Source organism: Ursus arctos, unplaced genomic scaffold (genome assembly GCF_023065955.2).
Source record: "Ursus arctos isolate Adak ecotype North America unplaced genomic scaffold, UrsArc2.0 scaffold_34, whole genome shotgun sequence".
Classification (NCBI taxonomy): domain Eukaryota; kingdom Metazoa; phylum Chordata; class Mammalia; order Carnivora; family Ursidae; genus Ursus; species Ursus arctos.
This window is the reverse complement of record NW_026623030.1, coordinates 12004341-12016466: the sequence shown is the minus strand read 5'-3', so window position 1 is coordinate 12016466 and position 12126 is coordinate 12004341. Positions and strand designations below refer to the sequence as shown.

The 12126-nt window shown below is 48.1% G+C and overlaps 1 protein-coding gene across 1 annotated transcript in view; it reads right to left on the bottom strand.

Annotated features, from left to right (window-relative positions):
• The window catches only part of OSBP2 (oxysterol binding protein 2), a 164769-nt gene that overhangs the window by 120841 nt on the left and 31802 nt on the right, over positions 1–12126 (bottom strand). The window contains exon 2 of the mRNA XM_048221377.2: positions 11828–12042. Within this exon, the coding sequence (XP_048077334.2) occupies positions 11828–12042 (215 nt within the window). The remainder of the gene's footprint in view (positions 1–11827; positions 12043–12126) is intronic.

Below are 12126 nucleotides of genomic sequence, written 5' to 3'. Positions count from 1 at the left end.
CGAGCAAAGGCACACAAGCAAGCCAGCCCCAGCAGGCCCCGGCACAACCTCCGAAGGGCCTCGATTCAGCCACCAGATGGCAGCTGCAGACCCCAGATAAAGCCTTCCACTGTCAGAAGGGGCCCACATTTCAGAAGGTGTGAAAGAGTAAATCATCTAGCCCTGGGGTTGCCTGGCTCCTCGTCAAAATATCAGAAGACTCCGTACCCTCCCTCACATAGATTCTTCTAATAACACATGAGAAAAATCTTGTAAATCTGAGACAAAGGAAAGATTGTCCTGAAAGGCTGGTGAGTCTGCTCTCTCTGGTGACATGGGTCCCTGCCCATCTCCAGCCCCGCTGGAAGGTCCCCTGATTAGCCGCCCAGGACTTCACCAGAGGCCCCAGCCACCAGCCTCTTAGAGCTCTGCATGCTCGCTGCTCTTGGGCTCCCCAGGCCTGGCACGCTGCCTGGGGCAGAAAGCACGACCTTTCGGCAGCTTGGCCTACAAAGGTGCAGACGTTGTCTCCAGCGCTCCGTGGCATCTGGGCAGAGGCTCACGGGAGGACACAAGCAGAATGATCGCAGCTTGGGTTTCACAGGTGGGTGTGCTAAAAGTTCAAGAGGCCAAGAAGGGCCCGGCAAGGTAGGGGCCACACAGGGGACCCACGGAGAAGGCTGCACAGTGGGAAGGCTGGGTGGACAGAAGAAAGCAGGGGACAAGGGACTTCAGGAGCTTGAAGACAGATGTGGGGACAATGAGTGATGGAGGGAGTGAGATGTGGTCAGCAGTGGCAACATGTCGATAGAAGGCTTCCTTGAGGCGGGAAGAGGGAGAGGGGACAGCACTAGGAGGTGGCCAAAGACGATGCAAGAACTTGCTCTGGGCTGGACAGGTCATCTAGACCCTTCCCCAACCTCCCCTCCAGTGAAGTTGCAGGAGGTCAGAGGTGAGCAGCAGGACCCCTGCAGAACAGCTCCAGGTAAGGGAGTTGGGTACACCTGGGGCCGGTCAGCACCAGAGACAGGCTTCCAGGAGGCTGAAAGAGAACCTCCAAGAAAGAACAAAGGACAGGGGAGGGGGAGCAGGGCTGGCCACACAACAGGGTGGGGTGTGAGTGAGGAGCACAGGGAGGAGGCTAGGGAGGGAGGAGCCCTCTGGCAGAGAGGGGGAACAGAAGACGCGGCCGAGGAGAGTAGGGACAGGTGGGTTCATTTCTTTCTAAGAAGCAGTAAGGATGATAAATAAGGAAAAGAGAACCTCATTTAAAACAAACCGACACTAATAACATACTATTTGTTAATTGAATTTAAATAAAATAAAATTTAAAAAGTAAATAAGTAAAAAATAAAACCAACAACAAACAAGGTAGTTGCCAAAATGAGCAGCGCCCTCCTCACCATAAAGCGGACATGGAGGCCAAGAGCACTTCTGGGTCCTGTGGATCAGAGCACACAGTGGCTGCAGACAGACTCCAGGCCTTCCCAAAGCACCAGGGCAGCCAGCCCCAGACCTAGCAAGAACTGGTCCCACGCAGCCTTGGCCTGCTGACCTCATCCCTTGAGGCATCTCTACAAGTCATGGTCAGCTTTGGGGCCCGGCTGCCTATAGCACCGCAGACCAAAGGGACAAGGGACAGCAGCCAGGAGGCCAGGACCCGATGAGAGAGCAGAGGCTGGAGAGAAGTGAGCCACGTGGCCTGGAGTCAGTGAAGCGCAGGGGTCAGTGTATATCATCACGGTGGACCCCACATCCATGCCTGCCATCGCTCTCAGTTCCAGTGGGTCCTCTTGACTGGGGCCATGTCCTGTAATCCTTCCTTCCACTTTCCCTTGTGGAAGTCCCCTCAACCTGCCCCGTCTGATAGGGGGGCTCAGCCTGCCCCCCTCTTCCCATGTCCTCTGCCCCCTCCTTGTGGGAATACTGGCCTGGGCTGGGCGGCCACTGGGTCCAATGTCAGCTCCCTTTTCCTGCGACAGATTCTGGGGCCCATGTCCCTGTGTCCTTGGCCTCTTACTCCACTTCAGCATAGCTCATTTCACCCTCTGAAGGGTCAGGGGCACCCAGGTAGCCTACTCTCAACCCCCACCAGAGATCTCCTCCAAGGCTGGGTCCAGGCCTGCGCCTGCTCATCTCTGAGTTCCCCACACATGGCTCAGTCTCCCGGACACAAAAGGACACTAATCAAAAGCCCTTCGGGACATATGCATGCACTTTACTTTTATAAAGAACATTTCGGCTTCAAGCAACCTCATATTGCCGGACTGCTTTCTTTCTTTCACAGACAGAAAAGCAGCCTAGTGCCAACAATAAAAAGCAACCATAAACAGAGGGAGCATTAAATGAAAAAACAGCATCTAGGGAGTTTGAACATCCCCTCGTGCACTTGGAGAAGTCTGCCAGTTTTTGGCTAAAAACTCATTTTCTTTAGTGATTATTTACAAGAAAGTTAAAAGAAAGATCTTTTTCCCCCGTGTAATGGAAAGAAAGATTTGACAACAATGTCAATGTCATTTTTGTAAGTGCTATGTGCTTCTGATCTCTCGGGGCCTGATCAACGTGACATAATAATTAGGTGTAACAAATAAGGATAAGTAAACTCAGGCAAGGAACCCCAAGCCCACACCCCAAATACATAGGTAGGAGGGAATCTGGGGGTCTCTGCTAAGCAAATTGACTGGAGCAAAGGCCATTGGATTATAGGGCATTTGACGGGACGTGATGCTTCACTGCTTTCAAATCCTTATAATCTGAAATATGTGTAAGCATTTCGCTTCTCTCTGAACGGTGCAGGCAAATCAGCCCTTCCTGGGGAAGAGCCCAACGGCAGCTGTTAAGCAAACTCCTTCTCAAAGAGGTCCAAATAATTGAGGTGCTCAAACCATCTGATGCAAGGTCCCTGGGCAAAAAAGGAGGTCCTTCTGCTGTGTGGGGACTTCTGCTACTGACCAAGTGTGCTTGGGGCCTCCCGGGACGGGCAGGTGGCTGCTGAACCAGTCAGGCCTTCTGGCTACCATCCTCCCTCCAGGAGCCCTGTGCCCCCAGCCGGGTGGCGGCCCTAGCCCCAGATCTTGCCAAGGCCACCCCTACCAGACTGATCCCCAGTCTCCCCTTGGTGACTGCCAGGCTGAGGGATGATGCAGCCCAAACTCAACGCAGTGTCCCCAGCCACACAGAAGCCCCACTGTCCCTGAACACATCCATTCCTTTGCTCTAGCCATTCCCATCCCCACTGCCTGGAGAGTCTTCCTTCTTCCCTGCCCCCCTCACCTCCATCTCCATATTCCAAATCCTTCTTGTCCCTCAAAGCCCACCTCAGGTCTCAGCTCCTATAAGTAGCTTTCCCTGACGTCGTTCCCCTCTCCCACCCACCCCGGTGGTGACAGCCTCCTACCTTACACTGCACTAATTCACCCGCAAATCATTCTAACCTCCGTGGGAACTGTCACGCCTCGTTCGTGGAGTTTGAGTTCATGGAGGACCGTGCCATTTGAATGACGTTCACTCCCCCTGACAGGTTAATGTACAAGGTCACATACTGTGCGGGGATCTACTAGGCGTTTTTATATATATGATAAAAACCACTGTGGCCTGGAAATAGGTGGTTCCTTCTTTTGGCCCAGTTTAGACAACTAGCAAGTTAAGGCCACCAATATAAAACTGTAAAGCTCAAAAGGCCAAGTTTCAGGTGTCCAAGGGGTCAGTTCACGTCTGCAAGAGAGCAGAGGCAGACATGGGCTGGTGAGGGCGGGGGACCAGGAGCGTGTCCAGGTCCTGGGCTCTGCAGAAGGCCCACAGCTGGGGCAGGACTGGCAGGGGAAGGGACACTGTCCCAGCACCCAGACCCGATTGACCCAGACACTCCTTCAGGCGGTGTAGACACAGCCCCAAGATGATCATGACTCGTCCCCCTGCACCCACCAGCGGCCCGTCCCCAGCCAGAGGGGAGAGGAGCTGCCTTTCCGGGGGAGGCAGCCCTCTGGAGCCGCCGTGCCACATTTCAGGGAAATACGTGTTGGTGGAGGTAGGTCATTTTAAGAGTAAAAGCATTTTTTCCCTTCGCTTTTCAAACGCTCTGGGTACTTATCTTCTGCGGATGATTCTGTCCTATCACCTGCTACCAGCTGTGGGCAGGATGATTTATGAGTGCCGGGCCACACTCCCCAACCACAGTGCTGGGATGAATGGAATTGGCTGCACCCATCATGTACCATCATGTAATCCTCCTCGTAACTGAGCAGGAGTCCTGAAGATGAATCTGGAGCTCGGAAATATTCACTGGCTTGCCTGAGGCCCCAGAGCTGGTGGGAGCTCAGTGAGAAGCCTCGCTGCTAACTATCCATTTTATAGATAAAGAGACTGAGCTCCCAATTGACACGGTGACTTGCCCAAGGTCAGATCTGACCCTCCTTGGCTCAACACCCTGTCCATAGTACCACAGAACATTCTACCGAATTTGGAAAGTGAATGGCAAAGAAACACAGTTAGCCCAGAATGACAACAATGGAACCTTGAAGGACCCTTGGGACCTCCACCCCCAGCCCAGCTCTCTGCTGGAGCCTCCCATCATGTCCCTACCATCCCCCTCCCTTTTGTAGTACGCTGGTTTGTTTCTCGGCCTAAGCAGAAATCGGTCTCACCCCTTCCACCGCTGGTTCTGCTGGTGTCTCCCAGGGCCACAAAATAAACCAAAAAAACAAAAACAAAAACAAAAGCCCAAAACAAAAAACAGGTCTGCATTCTCATTCATATGCTCTGACCCTTCAAACTTGCAGTACAAGCAGAGCCTGGCCTTCCTTTCCCCACATTAAATGTCATGAGTTCCTTCATCTGCTCCAGTGGTGACACCGCAATCCTCCTCTCCAAGGACAATCCGAACACAGACGAGGGTGTCCTGGCTTCTCTGCATGCTGACCCCACAACAAAGCCTCGCTGGGCACCAACCCCAATGCCAAGCCCAGTGCTGGGCCCTGAGGTCACCATGGAAATAAGACAACACAGGATCTCTCTGCCCTGGAGGAACTAAGGTTTTATGGAAGAGATGGGCAATAAGTAACGAACAGGCCAGTCCACTAATGATGGCAGATCGCAGGGAAGAAAATAAGGATGCTATCACGGAGCTGTCTTAGGAGAAGGGAACAACTTAAAACACTCTGAAGCGTCATTAAGCTGAGACCTGACGGATGAGAGCCAGGCAGGCCAGGAGTAGGAGCAGGTGTGTTCTAGGCAGAGAGGAGAGGCCAGCAAGTACAAAGGTCCTGAGGCAGAAGCTGAGTACCATGAGCAGGGAGAGAGCGAGGGAAGAAGGCCATAGACTGTCATGCAACGTAAAGACCTCGGATTTTACCCTGAGAGCACTGACGGGCCACCTGAGGGGGGTATGTATGTGCGTGTGTGATAAAGTACACATAAAATTTCACATGTTAGCCATTTTAAGTGTATAATTCCATATAATTCACAATGTTGTGCGACCATCACCTCTGGTTCCACAACATTTTCATCACCCAAAAAGAAAACTTGTACCCACTAAGCAGACACTGCCCATCCCTTCTCTCCCCAGCTCCTGGCAACCATTACTTCTGTCTCTCTGGATTTGCCTATTCTGGACATTTCATATACACAGAATCACACAACCTGTGGCCTTCTGTATCTGGCCGCTTTTACGAAACATGGTTTCAAGGTTCATCCACGTGGTAGCCTGTATCAGTACTTCATTCCTTTTCATCACTCACTAGTATTCCATTGCATGGCTATCCCACATCGGTCCAGCCGTTCGTCTGATGACAGACATTAGGGCTAGGTTCACCTTTTGGCTCTTGTGGATAGTGGATGCTGTGGACATTCCCGTACGAGTTTTTGTTTGAACACCTGCTTTCAATTCTTTGGGGTATACAGCCAGGATAATACCCAGGATTTGCTAGGGTCATATGGGTGATGATATGTTTAACTTAGTGAGAAACCACTAAAACATTTTCCCCAGTGGCCACACCATTTTACATTCCTACTGGCACTGTTTGAGGGTTCTAATCTTCCACATCCCCATCAACACTTACTTTCCATTGTTGTTGTTGTATTTTGATTTTTGTTTTGATAATAGCCATCCTAATGGGTGTGAAGTGGCATCTTGTGCTTCTGATTTTCATTTTCTTAATGACTAACAATTTTGACTATCTTTTCATGGGTTTATTAGCCATTCGTATCCCTTCTTTGAAGAAATGTCTATTTAAGTACTCTGTCCGTTAATATCGGAGATTCTAGACTCATCAAATCATGTCTTGCAAATATTCTCTCCCATTCTGCAGGTTGTCTTTTCCCTTTGTTGGGAAGTGTCCTTAGATGCACAGAAGTTTTAAATTTTGATAAAGTCTAATTCAAGTATTTTTTGTCTTTGGCTGCTTCTGCTTTTGGTGTCATATCTAAAAAGCCATTGCCAGGGGCGCCTGGGTGGCACAGCGGTTAAGCGTCTGCCTTCGGCTCAGGGCGTGATCCCGGCGTTATGGGATCGAGCCCCACATCGGGCTCCTCTGCTATGAGCCTGCTTCTTCCTCTCCCACTCCCCCTGCTTGTGTTCCCTCTTTCGCTGGCTGTCTCTATCTCTGTCAAATGGATAATAAAATCTTTAAAAAAAAAATTCATAAAAAAAAAATTAAAAAAATAAAAAGCCATTGCCAAACCCAAGGTCATGAAGATTTACTCCTTTTTTTTCTTAGAGTATTATGGTTTTAACCCTTATATTTAGGTCTTTGATGCATTTGAGTAAGTTTTTGTATATGGTGTGAGGTAGAGGTCCAACTTCATTCTGTTACATGTGGACATCCAGTCATCTCAGCACCATTTGTTGAAGAGACTATCCTTTCCCTGTTGAATGACCTTGGTACCCTTGTTGAAAATCCATTGCCCTTACTTCTAGACTCTCAATTTTATTTCACTGATCTGCATGTCTATCCTTAGGTCAAGTACCACACTGTTTTGATTGTTGTAGGTTTTTCTTCAAAGATTTACTTATTTTTTTTAGAGAGAGAGCATGCTGAGGGGAGGGGCAGAGGAAGAGAGAGAGGGAGAGAGAAACTCAAGCAGACTGTGCTGAATGTGGAGCCCAATGCGGGGCTCAATCTCATGATCCTGAGATCTCATTCCCCTGAGATCACTACTGGAGCCAAAATCAAGAGTTGGATGCTTACCTGACTGTGCCACCCAGCCACCCCTTGATTGCTGTAGCTTTATAGTATATCTTGAAATTGGCAAGAATTCTCTAACTTTGTCTTCTTTTTCAAGATTGTTTTGGCTATTTTGGGTCCCCTGGGATGGTTTTTTCTACTTCTAAGAAAAAAGGCCATTGGAATTTTGATACAGATTGTACTGAATCTATACATTGCTTTGGGCAGCATTGTTATCTTAATAATATTAAGTCTTCCAATCCATGAACACGTCTTTCCATTTACTTAGGTCTTCTTTAATTTCTTCTTTTTTTTTTTTAAGTTTTCAGTGAACAACTCATCTCCTTGGTTAAATTTATTCCTTTGCATTTTATTATTTGTGATGGTATTTAAATAGAATTATTTTCTTCATTTCCTTTTTGGGTTGCTCATTGTGAGTATAGAGAAATACAAGTGATATTTGTTGATCTTGTGCCCTGCAGCTTTGCCGAATTTGTGTATTAGCTTTAATAGTTGTATGTGTGTGAATGTATTCTTGGGGATTTTCTATGTATAGAATTGTGTCATCTGCTAACAGAAAGTTTTTCTGCTTCCTTTCTAATTTTTCCTTTTGTTTCCTTTTCTTATCTAGAACTTCCAATAAAATGTAGAATAGCTATGGTGAAAATAGGCATCCTTGTCTTGTTACTGATCTGAGGGGAAAACTTTCAGGTTTTTACCATTGAATATGATGTTAGCTGTGGGTTTTTCATAAATGCCCTTTATCATGTTGAGGAAGTTACCCCCTAGTCTGACTGTGCTGATGTTTTTATCATGAAAGGGTGTTGGATTTTGTCAAATCCTTTTTAGGCATCAGCTGAGATGATCATGTGAGGTGTTTTTTCCTTCAATCAATTTAGTGTATTATACTGATTGGTTTCTTATGTTGAACTATCCTTGCATTCCTGGGGTAAATTCCAGTTGGTCATGGTACCTAAGCCTTTTGATATGCTGTTGCATGTTGTTTGCTGATATTGTGTTGAGGGGTTTTACATCATATTCTTAAGGGATAGTGGTCTATAGTTCTCCTTTCTTGTGATGTCTTTGTTTGGCTTTGGTATAGGGTCAGACTCACAGAGTAAGTTAGAAAGTGTTTCCCTCCTCTTCATTTTTTGGAAGTTTGAGGATTGGTATTAATTCTTCTTTAAATGCTTTGTAGAATTTCGTGAACTCCAAAAGTCCTGGACTTTTCTTTTTTGGGAGATTTCGGAGGACTGATTCAATCTCTTTACTTATTATTTTCTATTTATTCTTTAGTCAGTTTTCGTAACTTGTATGTTTCTAGGAATTTGTCCATTTCATCTATTTTGTCTAATTTGTTGGCATACAATTGCTCATAGTATTGTTTCATAATCCTTTTTATTTCTGTAGGGTCAGTAGTAATGTCCTCATTTTCTTTTTTTTGTTAAAGATTTTATTTATTTATTTGAGAGAGAGAGAGAACGAGCAGGGGGGAGGATGAGAGAGAGAGGGAGAAGCAGACCACCCACTGAGCGGGGAGCCCCACGTGGGGCTTGATCCCAGGACCCTGAGACCATGACCCAAGCCGAAGGCAGACACTCAACGGACTGAGCCACCCGGATGCCCCGTAATGCCCCGTAAGTAAAATCATTTCTGATTTTACTAATTTGAATCTTCTCACTTTTTTTCCTAATCAGTCTAGCAAAAGCTTTGCCAATTTTGCAGATTGTTTCAAAGAACCAACTTTTGGTTTCACTGATTTTTCTCTATTGCTTTTCTATTCTCTACTTCATTTATCTCATTTAGTGTATCATGGAGAATTTTTCACATGCACCTGAGAAGAATGTATGTGTCCTGCTTTGTTGGATGAGTGTTTTGTATATGTCTGTTAAGTCCAGTTGGTTTAGGGTACCCAAGAATTCTAAGCAATGCAGTTATATGATTAAATTCCCATTTTTTAATATGCCTGTGATTTGGAGAACTGACTGGAAACAGGAAGACAGTGAGGAGGTTGTTGCAGAAATCCAGGTAAGAGGGGATGGTGCCTGGACTGGGGGCCGGCAGAAAAGCTGGAGAGTAGCAGATGTTTTCAAGAAGTAAGCAGAGGTAGGAAGCAGGCTTCCTGCTAGATGAGAGACAGTCCACAGTCTAGGAAGGGACAGATAGGCCCTGGGATGACCTGCAGGGGATCTCTCTGAAGCGCCCTTGACCTAGCTTGGTCACTATCAGCCAGAGTCAAGGACACACACCCCAGACTGCCTTCCCTCATTCAGGGTTACCTGAAACTGATTCCATGTGAAAAGTTGCAAACCACAACTCTCCGACATCAGCCTGAGAATAGTGGGAGAAGGGTGTTGCCTTGCAGAGAACGTTACCACGAGACCTATTTTTTCAGGAAATAACCTTTCTATAAAACCATAGCACCTTCCAAAAGGCTTCTCTTTCACACACATTAGTTCATTTATGTTTCAAAATACCCAAAGGAGAGGAATCCTACCATTTCTAATCAACATATAGCAAGTGCTACCTTGAATTAGACCTGAATGTTTGTCCTGTATCCTTATCTGGGAGGCTAACCCCTGTGGAACACAAGACAGTGCTGTGTCTCCAGCCCCTGACTATGCCAAGGGGTATGAAATGAAGGAAGGTGACCCTGAGGTAGCTCCCTCTGGGGTCCCAACGTCCCCTAGAAGAATTCCAGGCTCAGCAATTCGTAGCACTGCCCAGCTGAGTTAACAAGCATTTACCACAGTGGCTTTCCATAGGCCTCTAAACAGACAGCACAGGTCCTACTGGGGGTCTCAGCATAGCCCCTGCCTGAGATGGCCCCAACATCCTCCTCCACTGGGAAATGGAATAGTACCCTGGGGACCCCTTGCCAAGCTCAGCACTGTTGACACACCAGAATCACATGAGTGCTGACCCCAAGGAAGAGTCACCGGGGGTCAGGGGGGATCCATGCTCCAAATGTGTGAGACCAAAAGAGAAGGTCAGACTGATATTCAATGACCTTCAATGTGCACTGAGAAGCTAGTGCTGGGGGAGACCCCAACACAGTAAGACTAGGTACAGGGCCTGGTGACTGATATCATAGCCCCTCTCATCCTGCTTTGGGCTAGAGCTCCTTCCACATGACTCAGTGTCTCCCCAGCCAGCCTGTGTGATAATCCTGAGAGCAGAGGCTGGGACTCAGTCTCCCCTGGAGCCCCGCCTTCCTAAAAGCACCCCGCAGAGGTCTAAGGAAACACACACCATTTTGTGTTAGCGTCAGAAAAATCATAGCTTCCCAATCTCTCCTCCTCGTGTGTGGGTGGACCTAGTTTTCACCCCTCCGAAACATGTGCTGTCACTCTGGGTGGACAAGCCTGTGGCCGGCAGGCGTTCTCACACCCTGCTGCAGGCATCTGATAGTACGACCCTTACGAAGGGCAGCTTGACAAGCTCTCAGAATTACACAGGCACGCTCCTGTTGACCCAGCAACCCGCCCCCTGGAACGTGTACTTCATTTATACTTCCGCAAGTGTGAAACGAAATGCAAGGTTCCTCATTGCAGTGTGTCAGAACAAAATAAACAACCTAAATGTTCATCAACAGGCTCTGGGTTAAATAAACTATGATACATCCATAGAACAAAGCGCTAGACTGTTCTAAAAACAAGGAGGAAGCTTCTTACGTACTGATAGGGAAAAAATTCCAAGATATATTGCTAAATGGAAAGAGAGCAAGGTGGAAGATGGCATGCGGTTTAAAATAAATACCAATTTTAATATACACGTAAAAGACACAGGTTAGCTCTGGAGGGATCAAAGGGTGGGTGGCTAGGAACGAAGAGTCAAGGGCACGAGTCATTGCATGTGCTTTTGAAACTGTTGGCTTATGAATCATATAAAGACCTTACATATTAAGAAAGTGACTGTATTGCAGTAAACACTTAAATGTCTTGCTCCAGGTATCTGAGCTGGCCTTCCACCTCAGCAAAGGCAGCAGCTCTGGCAAAACGGTTTTCTTTCTTTCTTTCTTTCTTTCTTCCTTTCTTTCTTTCTTTCTTTCTTTCTTTCTTCCTTTCTTTCTCTTTTTTTTTTTTTTGAAGATTTTATGTATTTATTTGACAGAGAGAGAGACAGCCAGCGAGAGAGGGAACACGAGCAGGGGGAGTGGGAGAGGAAGAAGCAGGCTCCCAGTGGATCAGGGAGCCCAATGCTGGGCTCGATCCCAGGACGCTGGGATCAGGCCCTGAGCCGAAGGCAGACGCATAACAACTGAGCCACCCAGGCGCCCCCAAAACGGTTTTTCAATCTCCATAATGGGCCTGGGCAAAAGCCTGGCCCCAGGCACAGGTGCACGATCCTGGACTCCCACCCCTGCTGCGGCCTCTGATCGCACCCACGGCAGCATCCGAAGGGTCTGCTGAAGTCCAGGAACCAGACTTGTCCAAAGAAAGACACACACAGCCCTGCTCTCCACAAATACTTCTATCCCAAGAACTGCCAGCCTACTTCGACCACCTAAGCCCCTCACTGCTGAGGATACAAGTTGCTGAATGGGAAGGATGAACACATACCTCCACTTTCCAGGGTCGGTCTAGACTACCCTGGGTCTCCCGGCCACCTCCCCCCCAAACACGTTCCGTTCCCACTCTCTCCAGACCCATGACGCTGCGTGCACCCGCTCACCAAGGGCTCACTACCTGAGTGGCTGCTCATCAGGCGGACGGCCTTGGCCTTGGCCTTGGCCAGCTCCAGGGCGGTGATCCACTGCTGCCGCTCCACCTCCGAGCTGGCCTTGAGGTGGTAGGTCCTTGCCCCACTGGTCAGCACGATACCGCAAGAGTCCTCCGTGTCAAAGTGCGCGGTGGACAGGTTGATGGTGCCACGGCAGGTGTGGGCCATTTCACCCTGATTTCTGTAGGATGCAAGAGAAGGTATGGGGTGAGGCTCCCGAACTCAATAGCTCTAGACTGAAGAAAGCCTCAAGGCAAGTCCTCAG